This window comes from Camelina sativa, chromosome 19 (assembly GCF_000633955.1).
Source record: "Camelina sativa cultivar DH55 chromosome 19, Cs, whole genome shotgun sequence".
NCBI classification, from domain to species: Eukaryota; Viridiplantae; Streptophyta; class Magnoliopsida; order Brassicales; family Brassicaceae; genus Camelina; species Camelina sativa.
The window spans coordinates 25563718-25579293 of record NC_025703.1 but is presented as its reverse complement, the minus strand read 5'-3'; the positions used below and the strand labels follow the sequence as shown (position 1 = coordinate 25579293).

Here is a 15576-nt window from a genome sequence, read left to right as displayed (position 1 = left end):
TATTCCCGATGAGCCACATCCTGTCCCTTATAAATTGGCTTGGTTGCAAAAGGGCAATGACGTGAGTGTCACACGACGTGCACTTGTGACGTTCTCAATTGGTGAAGCTTATAAAGACAAGCTTTACTGCGACGTGGTTCCTATGGATGCTTGCCATTTATTGTTAGGCCGACCATGGGAATTTGATTGAAAGGTTTTACATGATGGGTTTCATAACACCTACAGCTTTAGCTTTCAAAATCGCAGCTTTCTTTTGAAGCCTTCGTTGCCTGCTCAAGTATCGTCCCCCTCTAGCTCCATCTTAATTTTACAAAAGCGTCTTTTTGAAGCTGAAATGTGTGATGCGGGTATTGTTTTTGTCATGCTTTCGACTCATGGGACTATTCCAACAGAACGTGTTATTCCTTCAGTGTTTCAAGACGTGATTCATGAGTTCGCCGACATGTTTCCTGATGACCTTCCTGCAGGGTTACCACCTTTACGGGATATCCAACATCGTATTGATTTTGTGCCGGATGCAGTTCTCCCTAACAAATCCCACTATCGTATGAGTCCTAGTGAACATGAAGAACTTCGCCGCCAAATCGAGGAGTTGGTGTCTAAGGTTTTTTTGCGAGAAAGTCTTAGTCCTTGTGCAGTTCCGGCTTTGCTTATTCCTAAGAAAGATGGTTCATGGCGCATGTGTGTTGACAAGATTACCGTACGCAATCGCTTTCTGATTCCGCATCTCGACGATTTACTTGATCAGATTGGTAAACAAGTGTGTTCTCCAAACTAGATTTAAAAAGTGGGTATCATCAGATTCGAATACGTCCTAGAGATGAATGGAAGACTGCATTTAAGACTCGTGAAGGTCTCTTTGAATGGTTAGTTATGCCTTTTGGTTTATCTAATGCCCCGAGCACTTTCATGCGTGTTATGAATGAAGCACTTCGCCCTTTTATCGGTAAATTTATCGTCGTTTATTTTGAGGACATCTTGCTCTTTAGCTTGTCTCTTGAAGATCACATTCAAAAGCTCCGTGAGGTCCTTCTTGTTTTACGTCATGACAAGTTTTACGCTACTATGAAGAAATGTGAATTCGGGTCACCGGAAGTACATTTTCTTGGCTATATTGTCTCGGCTGAAGGTTTAGCAGTTGATCCTGGAAAAGTATCGGCTATTAAGTCCTGGCCTGAACCTAAAACACTCACTGATACGCAAAGCTTTCATGGACTAGCTTCTTTTTATCGTCGTTTTGTGCCACAATTCAGTAGATTGATGGCACCTATTACTGATTGTATTAAAGAAGGCTCTTTCTTGTGGAATTCAGCTGCTTATACGGCATTTGAGGTGATTAAAAAGAAATTAAGTGCAGCTCCAATATTAGCTCTTCCAGATTTTTCTTTGGTTTTCGGGTTACATTGTGATGCCTCAAAGACAGGCATTGGTGCCGTCTTAAGCCAGCGACAACATCCCATTGCTTTTTTTAGTGAAAAATTGTCGGGCTCTCGGTCACGTTACAGTACTTACGATGTGGAGTTTTATGCTATTGTGCAGGCAGTCAAACATTGGCGACATTATTTGTTTCACAAAGAGTTTGTTCTGTATACAGATCATGATGCTCTTAAACATCTTAGAACACAAGACAAGGTTTCAGCTAGACATGCTTCGTGGATTGGCTACTTACAACAGTTTACATTTGTGATCAAGCACACGTCTGGATCTAGTAATCGTGTTGCTGATGCTTTAAGTAGACGCTATGCACTCTTTGCTGTGTTAAACGTCTCTGTTCCGGGTCTTAGTACTTTCACAGATTTATATCCCATAGACCCTTTCTTTGGTCATATTCTACAGGACGTTGAGTCTGGTTCGTCACGGGATTATACACTTCATGAGGGATTTCTCTTCAAGGATTCTCGTTTATGCATACCAGATTGTAGCTTACGTTTGAAACTTATCTCTAAACTTCATACATAAGGTCATGTAGGGCGGGATTGAACGTTACAGTTGGTAGCATCTTCTTACTTTTGGCCTTCTCTTCGACGTGATGTCGAGAGGTTTGTGGAGTGGAGTGTTATTTGCCAAAAATCTAAAGGTCACACATCTAATACCGGTTTATACATTCCCCTTCGTGTTCCAACACAACCTTGGACGGATATAAATATGGATTTTGTCTTGGGTCTTCCTCGTACGCAACGCGGGTTTGATTCTATCTTTGTGGTGGTTGACCGGTTTTCAAAAATGATCCATTTCATCCCTTGTAAGAAGACAACTGATGCAGTTCAGGTTGCCAATCTTTTTTTTCGGGAAATATATTGTTTACATGGTTTGCCATGCTCCATTGTTTCTGATCGAGATTCTCGCTTCCTTGGTCATTTTTGGCGTTCTCTTTGGAAATTACTTAACACTAGCTTGGACATGAGTTCAGCTTATCATCCACAATCTGATGGGCAAACAGAAGTTGTTAACCGTTCTTTGGGAAATCAGTTACGGTGTTTGGTTGGTGAAGCGATTCGGTCATGGGATTCAAAACTCCCTCAAGCAGAATTTGCTCATAACCATGCCGTCAATCGTAGTTCTGGTTTTAGTCCTTTCCATGTTGTGTATGGTATTTCACCACGAGGACCGGTGGATCTTTCATCTTTGCCTGATCGTACTCGGCTTCATGGTGATGCTGAGGTTTTTGTTGATACATTAGCGCAAGTACATGCTGACACTAAAGCTCATTTGGAATTCTTGATATATCATGGTTTTTAGGTGTTTTTAGCCATGATATAAGTCTTATTTATAGAGTCTTTTTGGTATTTTTAGACTCTTTTGAGTCTTTATAGGATTTATCATGGATGGGAGCATAATGGAGCTAAATATGAGGATTTGGAGCACATTCAAGTATTGAGGCTAAGCTGTGAAGTTGGGAGACAAGTTCAGAGACTTGCATCGATCGATGCAAGTGATGGTGTCGATCGATGCATCATCTAACAGAAGAATCGGAAGTTTTCTCACAAGTTTTGAAGATTTACAAAGTTGCCATAAAATATTCCATATTTGCATCATTAGTCCCTGGACGTTTTTAGGAATATAATTAGGATTTTTGGGTCATTGTTTTAGACCTAAGTTATTTTCAAGTTTTATTTTTTGCCACCTTTTGAGAGAGAGACCTTGAGAGCTTTTTGGGAAAGACAAGAACTCAGCCCTGTTGAGAGTTGAGAGAAGTTTTTCTAAACTCCTTTGTTCTTTTCTTTTGAATTTAATGATATCTATTTTATCTATGGTTTTTGTTTCATTAATCATATATGAGTAGATCTCTTGTTAGATTCATGGTTTTTCATAGGGTTTTTATGATTTATTAGATCTGTTATTTTTAGGATTCTTTATTTTTCTAGATCTTCATCTTAGGTTGTTCTTCATATTAATTCTTGATTGATCACTTAGAGTTAATACCTAGGAAAATAAATTGATATGAGAATATAATTGATTTTCCTGATAAAACCTTTTGATGAGCAAAATTACTTTCTGCAAAGAGACTTGATTTAGTGATTTTGTGAACAATCTAAACTTGTTTTTAAAGCTGATTTATTACCTAGAATTTTGCAAAGAGATTTGGATTTTCTGGTTTTAAATTTAGATAATATTTGCAGTGAGAACTGGTTTATTTTACAGAAGAGTTTAGAGTTCTAGATATGATCTTAATTGCTTGAATCCTAATTTATTGATTGATTTAATATTTCATAAATTCCTGAGAAATTCCCTAAGCCTAGCTTTTTAATTCCCTGAGTTTACAACACTTTTTAATTTTGTTTATGCATTGTTTTTAAATTAATATTTTGATTTAGCATAATTAAAAGATTAATAAGTCTATTGTGTGATCTAGAGTCTCTGTGGATTCGACCCCTAGAGTATTACAACTGCAAGGCTGTTAGTACCATTAGGGTATTACAATTTAAACATATCAATCCTCTACAGCGAAATACAAAGCCTCCGCGGACACACATCGTCGACGTCTCGTTTTTAACACAGGTGATTTAGTATGGGCGGTACTCACTAAAGATCGAATGCCAGCAAGAGCTTACAACAAGTTAAAAGCTAAGAAGATTGGTCCTCTTGAAGTGTTGGAACGTATTAACGACAATGCATCTCGCCTTCGTCTTCCCTCCGACATAAACACTTCTGATGTGTTTAATGTATGCTACTTGTCTCCGTTTCTTCCTCCACCACTCCTTCCAGATTAGCGGCCGAATCCTTCTCACCATGGGAGTCCTGATGCAGCAGCATCTTGATGGCTTCGGCGGTAAACCAAACGAGTCCTCGTTTGGTTATACGTATTATTGGTTTTTACGTGTTTTGGTTAATTTCCTTTTCTTGTTTTCCAAGAAAGACTTCTTTGGGTGTTTAAGTCTTTTTATTTATCTTCTCCTACGTCGGTTGTGACCTAGGTTGGAAACTATATAAGTGTTTTTGGGATTAAGGTTTTGGGGCAGCTTTTGATAATTAATAAACGAGATTTGTCTCTCATCCCTTGTCTTGATTTGATTAGCTTCATCAAAACAGGAAGTCGGTCTCAAGAGATTTACACAAATCTCTTGATTGAGCGAAGTAGGTCTCAAGAGAATAATTCAATTCCCTTGATTGAGCTACAACCAGTTCTTACGCTGCGCCAGTACCTCATCCACATGATGGCATCCATAACTCAAACCAAAAATGTTTTGGAAAAATTTGAAACAAAAATGTCAAATTAAGAAATGAAGTTTGTTTGTTCAAGTTATAATATGATTATTCTATTAAAAAAAGTCTTTAGTTTTAGCTAAGTTTTGTTAATTTATGTCAAATTAAGTTTAGGGTTTAGGGTTTAGAGTTAGGATCTAATATATAGTTAAATGCTTTTGAGTTTGAAATTTAAAATTGAGTGGATAGTTAGGAGTTAAGGTTTAGAGTTTCATGTTTAGTATCATAAGTTTTTACAGTTAAGGGTTGTGTTTTCAAATTTAGTATTCAGGGTTAACAACAAAAATATTGAGTATGAATATGCTAACATACACGACTATTACTTTCATACAATTAAATGCATATATACATTTAAATCTGATTTTATGTGCTGTTTTTAGATGGTGCAAAGGAAGGAACAATAACTTTGCAAGATAATGTTTTAGAGTGAATTGGAATTAGTTGTTGATTCCACAAAGAAACTGACCTTATGGTCATTGTCTTGTGGATATCAACTTTTAGAGAACATAGTTGTCCACGAATATTTGTTTGTAAGAATATGAGAGTTTTGAGTCTGGTTGGAAGTATAGACATAATGTATAACTAATCAGTATCCATAGCACCTCATCCACTTGATGACATCCATAACTACTATTTCAGTATTTTGTTATTCAACTTTTATGCTTTTAGTTGACTTCTAAAAATTGTGGCACTACATGATGTATGTTAACATATAAACTTTCATTTTTTTTTGTTTTTTTAATCTTACAATTTTTGAAACTAATAAATCATAGAAAATCATAGAAAATAAGAAGAAAATAAATAAAATCTGTTGTTTAAATCTCAAAAATAAAATCAACTATTTAGTCGCTCATCTGAAATTAATATTTTCTAGATTAGACTTTCTACTATATTAAAAAATAATAAAATTTAATTTTAAAAGAAGCAAATTAGAAAGCATAAATAAGCACATCATGATCATACAAGTTATTTAGCTACAATTAGTAATAAAGTTGTTCAAAATAATTTCTCTAATTTTTTTTTGAGCAAGAAGCATAAATAAGAGTTAAGAATTTGTTGATGATAGAGAGAAGGGGAATCTAATGAGACATTGATGGTGTAAATTGTGAGTTGTCTTCGATCTTACTTTTTTTATTTGGTTGAAGTAACAAAGTAAGAGAGAAGAATGAGAAAGAGACAAAAAGATATTTAGTTTGGTTACCTTTTAGTTTGGTTATATTTGGGGAAGGGTAAAATTGTTCTAAAAATGGTGAACAATAGAAAAAAGTGTTCCAATAGCATAAAATGTCTAAAGTGAAAGAAATTTCATAAAAAGTGTGTCATTGTGTAAATCTCCCTTATTATTATTAGTATTATTATTATTATTTATAAAAAAACGGGTCGGGTCGTTTCATATACGTCCAAAATGTACTTCAAAAATCTTAAATATTTGGGAATATTAGTTTCCTAATCATTCAAAAATTAGATTCTCGTTTTTAGGATTTTTATTAATGTTAAAATAATTATGGGATTGTAAACTTTTGTTATGAAAATCAGTTGTATCATTTAAATTTGAGAGATTATACCATCTCTAAAAATAGTTTTGAATATTTTATGGGAATAAAACTTTAATCGGTAGAGTAGTTTATGGAAAAAGCGAAACGTATAGATGTTGTCTAGATTTTATTGCAATAAATGTTAAAGATTTTGGTCGATTTAAGAAGTTTTAGTAATTGAAGTTCTGTGCAATGTTATTTTTGGAAATTGTTTAGGGGTTAATGTTGTAAAAAAAAATTAAATAAGTAAAACTTAAAGGGCATAACACAAAATGTAATTCAAAATTTTTAATATAGATTCCGATCAAGTTTTAGTCATTCGATTCCTAAGCTAGATGTACCTAAGCCAAAAATATATTATTTCAAAACCAACTAAAATCAGTTAAAAAATTTGTTGAAAACATTTTGTTTAAAATAAACATATTACTCAATTTTCAATTTTTGACCCACAATTTTTTTCTTTATAGATCAAACAATTTATATTCATTTTAAAAAATTCAAAACATGGCAATCGCGTACATTTTTATTATATGAATGAAAACAGAAATATAATCCTATAAAGATGAGAGGTAAAGTATAATAACTAATAACAAATTAATATAGTAAGGTAGATATTAAATTTTATGTTTATTTTGATTGGTTAGTCATTTTTAAAAAATTAATAATATATTTTTGTTTTTATAAGTTAATTAAATTGCATAAAATTTTAAGGTTATATTCAAAATGTACTTCCCAAACTAATAAAGAGGGAATACAACTAGCAAGAATGCAAGATAACGAACGAGTCCTCGATCGATCCATTTCTTATTAATATTTATTGTTAATACCTATTTCGTATTTTATTTAAATTCTCTTGTACAAGATTGAATCTGAAAAATGATTATATGGTTTTATTAAATGATTTGGTAAAAAATACTTAGTTAGAAAAATATTAAAACAAAAATAAGAATGCTTTTTTTTTACAACAATAAGAATGCATTTTATATATTAGATATTGGAATGCAAGTTTTGATTGGTTTTTGTTATTAATGATATATATTTAAGGGAGATTCTCAAAAACAACATCAAAATAATTTTTTTTTCCAAACTTAGCACAATATCTTTAAAATTTCAAAAATAGAACCAACTAATCATTCCAATTAAATCCTAAATTTAAAATACTAAACCCTACTCTTCAAAACTATACCCTAAATGTGAAATTGAGAACCCAAGCCTAAAAAAATCCTAAAAATTAATTTTAAATATTTTAATTGTTAAATAATGCTATTTTTGGAAATTTATGCAATGTGTGCTATAGTTGTCCATAAAACTTGTTTTAGTACTATTTTAGAGTATTTCTCTATATTTAATATATTTCATAGGTTCAAAGTGATTTTTAGTAATATTTAAAGTAATATCCTAAGTTTCTAAGAGCATGTGCATTGGTGAGGGACAAATTTTGGTCCCTCAAATATAATAATTTTATTTTCAGAGTTTCTTAAGTTTGGTATGAGCATTGGTGTCCCTCACAGTTGGTCCCCTGGAAAAAATAATAGTATTTTAAATTTAAAAAAATAATTATTTAAATTAATAAGTAAAAACATATTAAAGTTTTAATTATAATTAAAAATATAACATTGACATTAAAAACATAAGAAAATTACAAAGTTACAAAAACTTGAAAAAAAAACAAAACATACAATAAAACATTAAAAATAAAAAACATAAACCATACAAACATCAAAAATAAAAACAAACTTTTTTTCCTCTGCATAGAATTTTTTTAATTAATCTTCATTATCTGTAATATGTCCAAAGTTAGTCCAAATATGCTCTGTCAAATCTTTTTTTAACTGGTCATGGACTTGTTTATCCTGCATATTTGTTCGACGAGTAATCGTACTGCTCATATTTGAACCCAAACTGGCGGCACCGACGGTATATGTTTGATCCACATCTTCTCCGTGTTGAAATTCAGAAACAATGTTTCGGAAACTGTATGTCTCTCGTTCATCCTCGACAATCATATTATGGAGTATTATGCATGCTCTCATAACATTTGCTATTTTGTATTTATCCCATAAAGGAGATGGATTTTTAACAATGGCGAATCTAGCTTGCAGGACTCCAAAGGCACGCTCAACATCTTTCCGCACAGCTTCTTGTTTTTTAGAGAATAGAGAATTTTTCATACCTTGTGGAAGCCGGATAGATTGTATTAAAGTGGCCCATTTTGGATAAATACCATCCGTGAGATAGTACCCCAAATTGTACTCCCTTCCATTGACAAAGAAGTTGACCTCCGGAGCTTTACCGTTAAGAACGTCATCAAAAACATTTGATCGATCCAGAATATTAAGATCATTCATAGTACCTGGAGCTCCAAAAAAAGCATGCCATATCCAGAGGTCATAGGAAGCTACCGCCTCCAACACGATTGTAGGTTTTCCGGTTGATCGTGAATACATCCCTTTCCAAGCTGTTGGACAATTCTTCCACCCCCAATGCATACAGTCAATGCTCCCAACCATCCCGGGAAATCCACGTTTTTCATTTTCATAGAGTAGTCTTTCTAGGTCGTCTGGTCTGGGACGTCTTAGATATTCATCGCCAAACAAGTTGATTATTGCAGCGGTAAACTCGTGCAAACATTTCCGAGCTGTTGAAGCACCAATTCGTACATACTCGTCAACTGTGTCGGACGCAGTACCATATGCCAATTGACGAATTGCTGCAGTACATTTTTGTATAGGTGATAGACTAGCCCGTCCGGTTGCATCCTGGGATTGATGGAAATACTCAACTTCGGTAGAGAGATGTTGCACAATACGCATGAACAATGGCCTGTGCATGCGAAACCGGCGACGAAATAAATTGTCCGGGTATGTTGGAGTATCACTGAAATAATCATTCCAAAGATTATTGTGGCCTTCTTCCCGGTTTCTCTGAATAAAAATCCGTTTCTTTGGCTCGACTGGTTCTTGAATGATATTAGAATTTTCTAGAAAATTATCAAAATAAGCATCAAAATAAGCATCAAAATCATCCACACCATCTCTTTGGTAGTGGTAATGGTTTGATGAAGATGACATTTTTTCAAGAAAAAAGGTTGAGATCTTATTTTGATATTGAGGTGAAATGGAGTATAGAAAAAGAGTAAATAAGATGAGAAGATATGGTTTTGCATCATCGAGAAAGGAAGTATATATAGAGTAAATGAGATGAGAAGATATGTGATACCCGTGATTGTTTAATTTACTAGCATGTGACACATCGAAACAAATGACTATTTTGCTTGTGAGTATTGATGAATGACTATACAAAACACCTGACATACAAGCTTACAAGTTCAGAAAATTGTCACGGGTAATCATAGGCATACAAGCTTACAAGTTCATAGGGATACAAGTTCAGAACCAGTTGTATTTAGACATCACCACAATTACCAGTAAAGCAACGACAATAACTGTTGAGAAAAACCATCATTTCAAAACAATTTCTAAACTTATTTCTGCTCTTCCCTAGATCAAACACTATTTTCTCTAACTGGGCTATTTTCTGCTCAGTTTCATTACGGATGTGTGAGTCGTAGTCACTGGCGAATGTAATGCTATCTACCTTCTCCGTCAGCAGTTCACATTGTATGTTCATCTCTCTCATCTCCTCCATGACTGCTGCATCTCACCACTTGTGAATATGCATCTCTCCATCATCAACATTCCAACATGTGAAGAACCTCCATTAACATATAAAACATCGCAAATCAATTCAACCTCAGGTTAAAACATTGGAAATCACTTAATAATATGGCAATGTTAAACCACTTACCTTCTGTTCTCGCTTGAGGATAGAATAGGCTGACCACCACAGTAGCATACCTTGGGGAATCCGAACTCAACCTCAGGTTGGGGAGGGTTGAGTCGCCTGAGTATTGAGTAAGTTACTCTCAGCCTCATCCATCCGAATCAAAGCTTCTATTTCCCTCTGCTCAGTGTCCTGCGAATATCTGTCATACTCCTCTGAGGAATCAGGCTGAGAGTAGCTGTAGTCATGGCCCATCAGATACTTAACCTGGAAATAACATTATTCAAGAACAGTCGTAGCTCGAAGGTTAACAAAGAGAACACATAAATTTATAGATAACAAAGAGAACACATAATTTAATACTGAAACAGAAATTCAAACTTATTCTACTAAATTAGGAAATACAAAGTTGCTTCTTAAGTCAATACATCAATTTGCAAAATATTGTGCCACTATCTTATCCTTTATAAGTTGATCAGCTCCACTAAGTGGCTCCGGTTTGGCAAGAAGTGTGTCTAGTATGCCAAGCTTCTGTAGCTTCTCCTTTTCAGCCATATCCACCCTCTTGACTTCCCACATGCTCGTGTACTCAGCAAGAGCCTTTCCCTGAGAGTTCTTCCTGTCAGCCTTCGCAGCCTTGATACCTTGAGGCCTTATCTCAGAGTCTTGTTCAGTGTGGGTTGCCTCGGATTGATCAGCTGCACCAACTGGTTTCCTCTTTGTTCTGACTGAAGGTGAGGGGGTGTTAATCGCGTTTTGGTTAAGGAATTTCTGCTCAAACCTTAACAAACACCAGCAATGCTCCATTGTAAACTTCGTCTTATAGTCAGAGAAGTATATCTCGTGAGCCACCTTCAGCACATCGTTCTCAGAGTGTCCACTACTGTTTAGTCTCTCTACAGCTGCATAAGCCCCACAGAACTTGTTAGTGAACTCATTGATCTTGAACCACCTCTGTTTACAGTTTATGTTCAGCCCCTGTTCACCGTTGGCTATAGCATGAGGAGACTTTGTATAGTATTTTTGAATCCTTTGCCAAAAGCTTCCTCCCTTCTGTTGATTAGCAATAATCGGGTCCTGCGAAGTATTCAACCACGCACTGATCAAAATTTCATCGTCAGCCGGATTCCACTTCTTCCTATCCTTCCTGACAGGTGCCTCTTGAGAAAGAGGTACATCCGGGGATTGTTGAGAGTTCCATTGAGGTATTTCGTAAGGAGAGTTGTCTTCGTTAAGTGACTCTCCTTGACTATTGAGAAGATCTAAATAACTAGAAGACTGACTGAATGTATTGTAAGAACTCATAGGAAGAAGAGTTTGAGATGATTAGGAAAAGAGTGAAGTATGGTTTGGTGTTTAAAAGAAGAACCAAAAAACCAAGAACCAAAAACGAGAGAGAGAAGATGATGGAGAAAGATTGAAGGCTGGTTTGGTGTTTAAAGGGTGAAAAAGTATCAAGTAATAAATTACCATTCGTAATGACCAAAGCTTCAACTACCTAAGTCTAATCAAAATTTATGACAACAAATATCAAGTACACCAACTACTTGAAGTCTAAAACTATTTTAACAGAGATCATCACCAATAACTAGTCTACCAAATCAATAAATGAGACCACTACATACCACAAGTATACAACAAACAACAAGAAATTGACATTTTTGATGCTAATGGAATCGATTATTTACCTTTGACTGGCTGATTGTTGCTACTTGTTCTGTGATTTCTCGTAATGTGAGGCTTTCTTTAGGTGACGCTGAGGAAACTCATAAACAACAAACAAGTGCAATGTTAAACTCGGTTAAACATAAAAGAATCCGGTTTCACAACAAATAAGCGCAATGTTAAAACTCGTTATTATTCATAAGAAAAGCAGTGACTAACGCTTGCTATCACAAGAAAGGCAGTGACTAACGCTTGATAGCAGATAAATCTATAGTCATAAGGCCAATTTGGTTGCCTTACCATGTAGGGATTGACTAACGCTTGCTATCCCATTCGAAATACGACCAAAGCAACAAACTTTATCCTTTGAAATCTGCATCCCCAAATAAATTTCGTAGAATTAGAACCAATTTTAAGATAGTCATAAAATCAGAAACTAAAATCAGAGTGAAACTAAATCGAAACCCTAAAAACTAAATCGAAACCCTAAATCGAACCCCTAAAAACTAAATCGAATCCCTAAATCGAAATCCAAAACATATTACGAAACCCTAAATCGAAATTAAAATCAGAGAGAACATATACATAAACACAGATAGTCAACAATCGAATCAAAACTCAGAGACAAATCTATCGAATCACATAAATAATTGCCTTAAACCCAAAATAGATAATACATCTAAAAAACTAAATCATCTACCATCGGAAACGAAGTTAGAACACAAACCTCTTTCTATTGCAACCGGCGTGAGGAAATTGACGACAAATTTGTCTTTGTTTCAGCCAATTTTCAAGGATATCGGCCTTCGGAATCAAATCGTCGTCGAGAGAGAGAGTAAAGAAAGAGAGACGGAGAGAAAACAAATGACTCGAGTAATCGATTTTTTGGGTTCACCCTACCCAAACGACAGCAACCAATACCATGTCGCCACGTGTTATGAAGGACGGACGAAAATACGTCCCGTTTGTAGATACGTTTCTTCGATATTTCATTCATTTCGATTTAAATTTCAAATTTTAATTATGTGGGACGGTGCACACATATGCTGATGCACATACTCTAACGTACTTGTTAGATATGCATAAGGTTTTTTTTTTAAAAAGAATATTAAATTTGTTAGATATGATTAGGAAGACTTTTTAGGTAACCTTGTGGATAAGTAATTTTTTTAAAATATATCACAAACGTTGTAAATCTAATTTCAAATGGATATTACTTATTTATATACTTCTAAAATAAAATTTTCAAATGGTCTAATGATAACAGTTGGATTAATCTACTTAACTAACTTCCTAATTTAAAAAATTGAATTAATAATTTACTTAACTTTAGTTAATGCTTCTGTATTAATAGTGATTAGATTAAAAGGTTCAATATTCACTTTAAATTCGATTATATTTATTGTTTTCAGAAAATAGTGTACAATACTTGTTCTATTTCAACTAATTCTATTTCCCGTTTTATAAAAACTGGGATATCCGGATATAATTATTATTGCATTGCATCACAAGTCTCAAACACCAAAGAATGTCAAGATTTTAAGCGGTATACATTTTTATATTATAAAACCTAGAAATCACATCAATGCTTGATTTCCACTCATAAATTAAAGTACGCAAACGAAAACATAGCATGAAGTAATAAACATCCATACAAACCACACGTTCGATAAGTCGTAACTTCAAAAAAACATAAGCATATATGAAATCAATCTACAAGGTGATTCAATCGTCTTTAAGCTTGTTTTGATAAATCTTGTTCTATTACGCAAAATTACCTTAAAACAATAAACTTTATCACAATATATTCCCACAATAACAAAAAAAACAACTAATCTTATAACAGTTATGAATTTACCTTTGAAATCAGAATGTATGAATCCCTTGTCTCAAATCTTTTGTCCACACTGTGAGCTGCCAAAATCATGACACGGTATCCTCGAAACACTTCATTCATTGTTGGCAATAAATTGAATTTCCTCTTATGGTGTCAAACAAATGCTCTATAGACAAATGCATAGATTCGGATTTCATTTTGATTATGAATAATCATCCAAGTGATCTTGTACATAGTCACTTTAGGCTTTTCTAAAAAGAAAAATGGAAAAGAATGTGATCTACTTCTTAATTCATAAATATTACTAAATGACTAATTTCCATTTTCATGTTGATATAATTATTTTCTTTGGAGAACATAAACAAAATGTTTGTGTGAGTGGTACATTTTTATGATTTACTCTATATATATAGGTTCCGATTGGTAACGGCTGTTACTTATGGCTGTAAAGACTTTAACTTTAAAATTTTAGCTGTAGAGAATTTGGCTGTAAATGCTTTAATTGTACAAACTTTAACTGTTAAAATTTGATTAGTAACAAATACTTCTAAAGCTGTAACTGTTACTTTTATTATTAAAAATATTGAAATGATGATATTAACGATGATAATAAAAATAAAAATAATTATTATTGAAATGAATCTTAAAAGAAAGAAAAAAAATTAAAAATAATTAATTTCTAAAAATAAAATATGTAAAATATATATATAAACTTGTAGAGAGCTTTATTATTGTTTCAATCATCAAGGAAAATAAGAAAGACAAAAAATACCTACAACTTTTTATTATTTATTTTTTAACAGCCAAAAAAGTCTCACATTGGTGGTTTTAAAAGTTTGTACATACAAACTTAAAAAGTGGGCAATTAAACTTTTCAAAAACTTTTAAAAATAATAAAGTAATGAAAGCATGATTGCTAAAATTTTAACTTTTAAAACTTTAAATTAATTTTAAAGTCTTTAAGGTTTCTTCCGATCAGAATCATTGTCTTTGAGTAGATAAGAGCATGGTTGTATGCGGAACATTGTTGGAAAATGTTTGCACAAGCAAAAATAAACTCATGATTTAATATAAGTGATGTGTATGAAGTTTCATATTATAACCTCTCGAGAAGGATCCCTCGAAATCTAATGTTTTTCTTTTATTGTTACATGTAATTGAGAGTAAAGAGCATGATGTTTGATTTACAAGGGGAGAACATAACTGTGATGTTAGCAGATTAACAACTTCGATTAGAATTCAGTTTCGGCCAATAAGTCTTCGCAATGTTCTATTTAAAGTCATAACTGATATATCATGGTTTTTAGGTGTTTTTACCCATGATATAAGTCTTATTTATAGAGTCTTTTTGGTATTTTTAGAGTCTTTTGAGTCTTTATAGGATTTAACATGGATGGGAGCATAATGGAAATAAATAGGAGGATTTGGAGCATAATCAAGCATTGAGGCTGAGCTACGAAGTTGGGAGACCAGTTCAAGAGTAAGCATCGAACGATGTTTCATATGTGTCGATCGATGCATAGCCAAAGAAGAAATCGGAAGTTTTCCCACAAGTTTTGAAGATTTACAAAGCTGCCCTAAAGTTTTCCATATTTGCATCATTAGTCCCTGGACGTGTTTTAGGAATATATATAGGACTTTTATGGTCATTGTTTAGACCGAAACTTTATTTTTCCGGCAACTTTTGAGAGAGAAAACTCTGAGAGATTTTAGAGAATTTTTGGAGAGAAGAATCAAGACTCCTTCCAGAGAAGATTCAGAACTCTTTTTCTACTTCTTTAAATCTCTTAATGCTATCTATTTTATTCATGATTTGTGTTCTTACAATTATGTCTGAGTAGATCTGCTTGTTAGGTTTAGGGTTTCTCATTAGGGATTTCATGGATTGTTAGATTGATTAATTGTTTGGATTCATTATCTTTCTTGTTCTTCACCATAGGTTGTTCTTAATGCTAGATCTTTGATTAGTCATCTTGATTTAGATCTTAGGATTATTAATTGATATGAGAATATAATTGATTTTCCTGACAAAAACCTTTGGTGAGCAAAATT

At 33.6% G+C, this 15576-nt stretch overlaps 1 protein-coding gene across 1 annotated transcript; it reads right to left on the bottom strand.

The window, feature by feature from the left end:
* Window positions 10119-11327, bottom strand: LOC104768199 (glutathione S-transferase T3-like). The gene is made up of 2 exons (XM_010492124.1): window positions 10473-11327; window positions 10119-10289 (listed from the first exon to the last, which is right to left on the bottom strand). The coding sequence occupies exons 1-2, from the start codon at window positions 11325-11327 to the stop codon at window positions 10119-10121; spliced, it is 1026 nt and encodes a 341-aa protein (XP_010490426.1).